The 7,069-nt window shown below is 38.7% G+C and overlaps 2 protein-coding genes across 3 annotated transcripts; both read right to left on the reverse strand.

The window, feature by feature from the left end:
- Positions 1–417: 417 nt before the first annotated feature.
- Positions 418–2,103, reverse strand: LOC130507395 (uncharacterized). Of its 2 annotated transcripts, none has more exons than XM_057002111.1 (8): positions 1,870–2,103; positions 1,520–1,620; positions 1,326–1,433; positions 1,201–1,243; positions 1,082–1,119; positions 941–990; positions 785–836; positions 418–688 (listed from the first exon to the last, which is right to left on the reverse strand). In XM_057002111.1, exons 1-8 carry the CDS (start codon positions 1,889–1,891, stop codon positions 644–646), a joined length of 459 nt encoding a protein of 152 aa, XP_056858091.1. In that variant the 5' UTR covers positions 1,892–2,103; the 3' UTR covers positions 418–643. The 2 variants fall into 2 exon arrangements, with proteins under 2 accessions (XP_056858091.1, XP_056858092.1); XM_057002112.1 differs by having other exon boundaries at positions 1,876–2,057.
- Positions 2,104–3,904: 1,801 nt separating this feature from the next.
- Positions 3,905–5,028, reverse strand: LOC130507394 (F-box protein SKIP22-like). The gene has a single exon (XM_057002110.1). It carries the CDS (start codon positions 4,960–4,962, stop codon positions 4,027–4,029), a length of 936 nt encoding a protein of 311 aa, XP_056858090.1. The 5' UTR covers positions 4,963–5,028; the 3' UTR covers positions 3,905–4,026.
- Between the last annotated feature and the right edge of the window lie 2,041 nt (positions 5,029–7,069).

Genomic DNA, 7,069 nt, shown 5'->3' on the forward strand with positions numbered 1-7,069 from the left:
AATTCTCACCTAAAATTTCCATCTCATTCTTTTTTGGGAAAATCTGGAGAAATACACTCAAATAAGATTATAATTTGAAAATTACATCATTATTTAATATTTGAAAAATACACACACATATATATAAATTTACCAAATTACAATTTGAAAATACACACATTATTATTTCTAGTAACATTTCCATGGAAAAAAAACAATTCCATGGAAATATTCTATACCACTCCTACACCGCCAACACTTGATTATTCTTATTTTCTTTTTTGTTCAAACACTTCTTTTTATATAACGCAAAGGAAAAAGGGTTCTTACTTTATGTATTTGTTGCAACTTTGTTAAAAACAGCCTAAGTGACTTATAGAATAATAAATCTCTAATCAGTTACGTAGACATGTCAAGCAAAAATGAAGGATCTTCCTCTTTGTTTCAAACTCTGATAGAGTATCAGTATTATTTATATATACAAAACAGGGAGTCATTTTATATGACTAGAGGAAACTCGTAACTGTTCAATCAATCAATGGACCAACCACAGCAGTTTATCTGTCCATAACGTTTTCTAAGAGAGAGAGAAAAAAAAGATGTAATGCAAAGAGAGTGGTGCATATGCCTCCTTCAAGATGGAGCGCAAAGTCAAATCCTGCCTTTATGGATCACTGCTGTTCGTCAAGCTCTTAAGCTGTTCTTCTAGCTGCAACCATTTCAGGAACCATCATCATATAAACGGTCATCACTGATGATGAATGGTGGGTGTGAGTTGTGACTGCATGTACAACATTCACAATACCTCAGCGTTTAGTTTCTTCTGAGTCTCAATCTCCTCTTCAAGCTCCTGCACCCTGCAAGCATTTGAAACCATGGGAAACAATCAATCAAATCTGTTTCCCACTTTTTGAAGTAACGTAAAGAACAATCTCGAAAATGGTGTTTTAGCTTTTATTACCTCTGCTCCAAGAAATGAACCTGAGAAGCTAGAGCAGCCTCCCTTGCAATCTGTTTATTTTAAAAGGCTCTTATTCATATCCTCACACCAACTTCCTCTCTATGCGTTTGTCATTAGCAAAAATGAGAAGCAAAACACAACCTGCTCACTTTCCGCATTCACGTTTGCATTTGTGTCTTCTGTTAAAAAAACGAAGATCTATAGTCAATGAAACAGAGCAGATGCAATAAAATAAGCTCACAGAAGGACATAAAACATACCAACAGCTGGAGCATAGAGTTGAACCAATCCGGTTAGCCTCTCCTGCCAAATTAAGCACATAAAAGATAGTGTACAAATCACACCAAGAAGATGAATATAGAAAGCTATGAGTGGGCAATTATACCCTCTGGATGTCATTGTTGCGCAAGAGGTTCTGTAGCATTGGGAGGATCTGAGCAGCATCGCTAGCCAAAGGATTCACATCACTAGCAGCAGCAGCTTCTTCTTCGCTCTGAAGAAACAAACTCTAATCAAACTTGAACAAGTCATTGCAAAAATTAACAAAACTAAAAGATTCATCAAATCTTTAGATTTTACCGAGACGTTTTCATCGGTTGAGTTTCGTTCAACAACATCATCGCCAACATTCTCAGGAATCGTCGCCAGAGGCGATCTTGTTTGCGATGAACTCATCTTGCCTAAATCAATCAATGCAGAGAATCACAAGACGAGAAGCTTAATCCGATCGGAAACACTACGTACTCAATCTCCATACGCAGTAACCTCCACCTAATACTAACGCAAGACAGAGACGACTATGGTGCGAGCTTAATCCGATTCCTAAGATCGATCAACTACGAGAACATCTATAAACCAACGAATCCAGCGAGAGTTACGATCAGAGATCAGGCTAAGAAAGAAAGCGATCGTAAAATAAGAAATCGAACCGTTACTTCCTTCACTTGTCATTGCGATCAGTCGGAGAGTGAATCTGGACGCGGTGAGCGAGCGCGACGGAGAGAGAAGTGGAAGACGGTGGAGGAGGATGGAGTCCGTTAACGAATCGCCTTCGTCGAAGAGAATCTCTCTTCTCTCTCTCTGGGACTTTGTGAAGAGACTGAAAAAGTTAGTTACACTCGCGGACTTTATAGAACCTCCAAAAAGTTTGTTACGCGAGCGGACTTCAAAAAGTTAGTTACACTCGCGGTCAATTGTGTTTTGTTGATTTACTGCTAATTATCGTAATTAATAAATTATTATTCGAATACTTCATTAGATAATGGAGCAAAAAAAAAAAAGATTTCAATATCAACATTCCTCACCTTGCATCTCCTATACAATTAGATTCAACATTTTTACGTCTATTGGACTCAAGCCAAAGGAAACAAAAAAAAAGAGATGATACTTGACGAGTCCTTTTATCGTTCCTTGCGTAGAAAGAAAGAAAGAAAGAACCGGTGGACTCTTATTATTAAAAAGAAGTTAAGAGTGGATATTTTGGGAGTGCTTGGCAGTTGCCATTTACATTTTAAAGACTTTATTAACTTTAGTTTTTTTGTCTCATTTTATAAAATGTTTTACAATTTTAATTATTGTTCCATTTTATTTGATTTTCAAGTTTTAATGTATATTTTATATTTATTTATCATGTATGACCACTAATACTATGCAATGTGTGTTTGTTATTAGTTAAAATATTTTAGTTAAATATTAAATAATCTTATTTTTTAAAAATATATGTTTCTTAAAGGACAATTCACCTAAAGAGTACAAATATAGTTTTATCATAAAAATAATACAAAATAGAAAAATGACTAAAAATAATAATATATAGCATGTTATAAAAAATTAAAAAGACAAGAAAATATATTTAATGAATAATATATTACTAACCATTTACTATTAGGGGTATATGTTTTTAATTGTATCTTTTAGCGACTTGCTATTTTATATTTTTGTGTGTTATTTTCAAAATAAAACATGCTTTACTGTCTTAAGATACTTATATTTGGACGTTTTAGGGAGAAAAAAAAACCAACAAATTTTAGCAAAAAAAAAAAACAAAAGAAAAAAGAAAACTAAACCCGAGCCATAACCATGTTTACCCAAACCAAATATGTTGGAAACAGGAAACCAACAATTTTGAAGACAAAATAGAGAGGTGAATTCTTCATAATCTCAGCGAGGAAGAAGAACAAAAGGTTTAGGAAACTGATGATTTTGTGGCTTAGATAAATGTGTGTCCTTAGTCTCTAGTTTTTGTGTTGCTCCGTCTTGTTTTTATTCTTTTTGCCAAGATGGTTCAAAAACTTAGTTGATTCTTTTGTAAGATCTTCTTTCATATAAAATATTTACAGTTTGGCAAAAAAAAAAGTATATGTTACTTTCTCAATAAATTAGGTCTGTCAACTTTCATGTTTCATTCTCTTTAACCAATAAACGAAAGCCCTTATATAAACAGTTGGACCTTCTTATAAGTAATGGCTCACAAGTGATGGCCCACTGGCCTTGTTCTCTTCAGTATTGTAAAGTAAAAATAGAGTATTTGTAGAGTAAAAACAGAATAAATATTGAATGATTGAATAGAAAAGAAAAAATAAAAAAGAAAAAATGATATGATATGAAATATTTTTAAATGTAAAATATAAGGTGTTGAATTTACAAAACATACCATTGCAGATGGTATTACAGATATTATAATGTGTGACACATAAACAGCCATTTCCAGTGTATCTGTATTTGCCACATAAAAAATCCAATCGATAGTTTGATTACTACTATTAGATTTAGACCCCCTTAAAACACTACCACTCCTAAGAATACGAATCCCTAAGAGCAAGCCCATCAGTTCTCTTGTGAAAGACTGCCAACCAAATATTAAGAAAACTATAAAGCTACATGGAATGTGCAACATCAGTTGGTCGCAAAAGTTACAAAAAGCCTTTAAACCAAAAAAAAAAAAAAATGTTACACTTGCGCTTGCGCAAGCCAACGAATCCCAACATTATTTTACATCAGGAAGACGAGGTAATAGGTTCTCAAAACATATAAAATCTAAACGCAACATCCCAAACATGAGCTTTGACATTTGTGAACTAAAATAGCTAGTTGCCTCCTCCAAGATTACATCCGGGACTAAAACAACGTCGGCCAAGCCTCTGTAGTCCCCGGTGTATACCAACGGAACCATTCAAGTGATCCCGAGGAAAACAAGTGCTATGGAGCATATGGTATATACTCATGGCCATGTCAACGTCCGTCAAAGTTTCTCGTTCGTGTTGTACAACTGGGGACAGTTTCTGTCGGTAGTGCACCCAAAAACAAGCAAACTTCGCCTTCCAATCAACAACCTCGCCCCTGTCTCCACTCCCAAGAAGAAGATGCCTAGCTTCTTCCCATATTTTCCGTCTCCACAAGTCGTTACCCGATGCCATACGCCGAGTCTCTCTGCAAACGCAAGCCATCTTCGCAAGGCTCGCTCCCGTAAGGGACTCCACAATCTTCACCTTGAGCTCCGTTGGTAGGCTCGTAAAGCACGGTGGAAGTTCCAAGCCGGACTTATCGCAAAGACCAATCAACAACGGAGTAACAAGACCGTCTTTCACCGTCCTCCACCACATGAACACCTCACGGTTAGAGCCTTCTTTGCCACCAGACTTCAGAGTATCCTTATCAAGACAAACTCTACGCACGTTCCCATCTAGAGACCCGTAAACGACAACCCGATCGCTTAAGCTCTGAAACGTCACGGTGACAGTAACAGACTCGGCTACCTCAGGCAGAGTATACCTAAGGGATACAGAAAGCAACTCTTTCGAAAAGCTGAGCTTATCATCAGGATCGAACAGAACGAATCCAGATTCTAACATCACGGCGTGAACAGATGTAGCTAACGTCGTTAACTCACTGTCATCATCACTCGGAGTTAAGGCTTGATGTGCCTCAGCGGAAGCAGATCTTACGAATGGGAACTTCTTGAGTATTGATTCGATCATTTGGAACTCTTCTTCGAGAGAGGTTGTACCGAACACTTCATTCATTTTGAAACTAAGCAAGCTAAGATCGGAGAGAGACGGAAGAATGAATCAGAGAGGAAATAAACAAGAAGGAGATAAGTTCGAATCAGAAGATTAACGGTTCCTGATTCCTAGGGTGAAACAACAAAGATGATGATCTATTGGCGGTTATTGCGGAACAGCATTATGGCGGTTAAATATTTATATGGGCCGTGTTTGAGGTATAAAACGACACAGTTTCACATTTAAATACACAGAACGAGACATAGAGGTACACAATCGGTTCGGTTCGATCAACTTTTTTTTTTTTTTTTTGGATAAAGGGCTTGCTATCAACTCTTATCTTTTAGCATGAAATTTAGTTGTATTCAGATATTCTTAAAATTTGATTCGGATTTGGTTGAGCTTCCTCAAATTTGATTATATCAACACATCGCAAATCCGACTAAACCTATTTTAAATTTAAGCATGGTTCTAATTCAGATTTTGAATATCCAGTTTTCATCTTTCCACCTCCCCGTAACTCTCTCTCAAGCCAACAAACTAATTCTAATCTTTCACCGGCGTCCGGCGGCGCGTCCGAGCGCGTGCCGACGCCGGTGGCCCTCCTCATCCCTTACTTGTCTTCTCTTTGCCTCTGCGTCACCTTATTCCTCTCCTCCGGTTATGCATGTGGCTCTGACTTAGGGTTCCGCTCCGTTGACAGCTCCGCTCGAGAGGGGTTTGTCGCAGGTGGTGGTTCAGCTATCTCTGGAGTCGCGGCGAGGTCGTAGTGGTTGCAGGTTGAAACAGTGGTCGGTTTTTAGGGTTTTCGAGCAGATCTATTTTCCCCTTCGATCTCTCTCAGATCTCTTCGAGCGTGAGGGGAAGTGATGGTTGAATCTCAGCTCGGTTATGCGGCTTTCCTGCCGTTCGTCTGGTGGTTCTCCGGCTGCGGCTATTGGTGTCTCCGGTTCTCTGCGCGTCGTTGAGAACAGGTCCCTCTTTTCCGTAGTCTGGTGTGCTCCGGAGGTTTCTGTTAACTCGGTGGCGAGTCGTGGGTGGTAACGCGCAGGCGGTGATGGTGTTCCGCTCAACTCCGGCTCGTGTAAGCGTCCAAGATGTTTTGACAGAGGTCGTCTATGGCCCCTCGGTGGCTTCTTGCGGCGCTTCCTCACCACGAATCTCCTCTTCACGGCTGCGTTCCTGTCTTTTCAAGAGAAGGTGTCGGCTTTCTCTTCGATCTTGTCTCTCGATTGTAATTGTTCTGACTCCATTGACATTGGCGTCGGGTTCTCTCAGTCTGGTAAATTAGCTTTCAGTTCTTGAAGGCGTCAAAGGGCGAGACGGTTCTCCGGTTGTCATTGACCGTCTCGGTGTCTCCTTTGGTCCCGCTCACATCCCGGCACCACGGTGTTTCACTTGATTTCTGTGGTGGTGTGTTGGACTTTACCGTGCAGGTTTTAGAGGCTGACGGGTTTGCAGCATCGATGGTATCGGCCCGTTTCTTGCTTGGGTTAGCAGAGTCTTTGTGCTTTGCTTGGCTCGTTTGTTTGTGTTTTTGTTGCGGTGGGATTTTTTCCTCTCTTAGCAGGGAAGTAGTCTCTTTACCGGCTTGTTTTTATTTTATTGGAGGCTGCGCCTGGACTCTGGTCACAGAAGCTCTAAGGTATGTTTATCGGCCTTTTTGCTCTTCCGAGCTTCATGGACTACAAAGGCTTCAGTGAGGAGGAGAGTGGGATGCTTTTTAGCTCCTAACCGGATTAAACCTGGGAAAGGTAGTGATGACGAAAGAAACCGGAGTTGCGCCCACAACTTGGCTGTGTAGTTCGAATAGTTGGATCGGCTAATTTCAGTGTTGTACCGAACTTTTGTTTGAATCTGAACTGTAACCTTTGTAATGAAGCCCTTTAGGGAAGAATTAATAAAGTTGAAACAAAAAAAAAAAAAAAAAAAAAAAATTCAGATTTTGACTATTCCAAAACTTATCCGTAACTCAAAAATATATTTTTAATTTCATAAATTTAACAAATTTAAATAAAATAGCTAACAAAAGTTTAGTGATATGAAGTGGTAGTTAAGAACAGAAAACATAAACAACTAAAATTGCAATTACCAACTCTATAAACACAGAAAAATATTATTTAAACTT

The sequence above is a fragment of the Raphanus sativus genome, unplaced genomic scaffold (assembly GCF_000801105.2).
Source record: "Raphanus sativus cultivar WK10039 unplaced genomic scaffold, ASM80110v3 Scaffold4455, whole genome shotgun sequence".
NCBI lineage: Eukaryota > Viridiplantae > Streptophyta > Magnoliopsida > Brassicales > Brassicaceae > Raphanus > Raphanus sativus.

Bases quoted from the DNA above. Each gene is read 5' to 3' on its own strand.
- LOC130507395 (XM_057002111.1), bottom strand. From the start codon at position 1,891: ATGACAAGTGAAGGAAGTAACG. The intron at 1,434-1,519 runs GTAAAATCTAAA...TTGTTTCTTCAG, and splicing joins CAACCGATGAAAACGTCTCG to AGCGAAGAAGAAGCTGCTGC. The intron at 991-1,081 runs GTTGTGTTTTGC...TAAAATAAACAG, and splicing joins TGAATGCGGAAAGTGAGCAG to ATTGCAAGGGAGGCTGCTCT.
- LOC130507394 (XM_057002110.1), bottom strand. From the start codon at position 4,962: ATGAATGAAGTGTTCGGTACAACCTCTCTCGAAGAAGAGTTCCAAATG.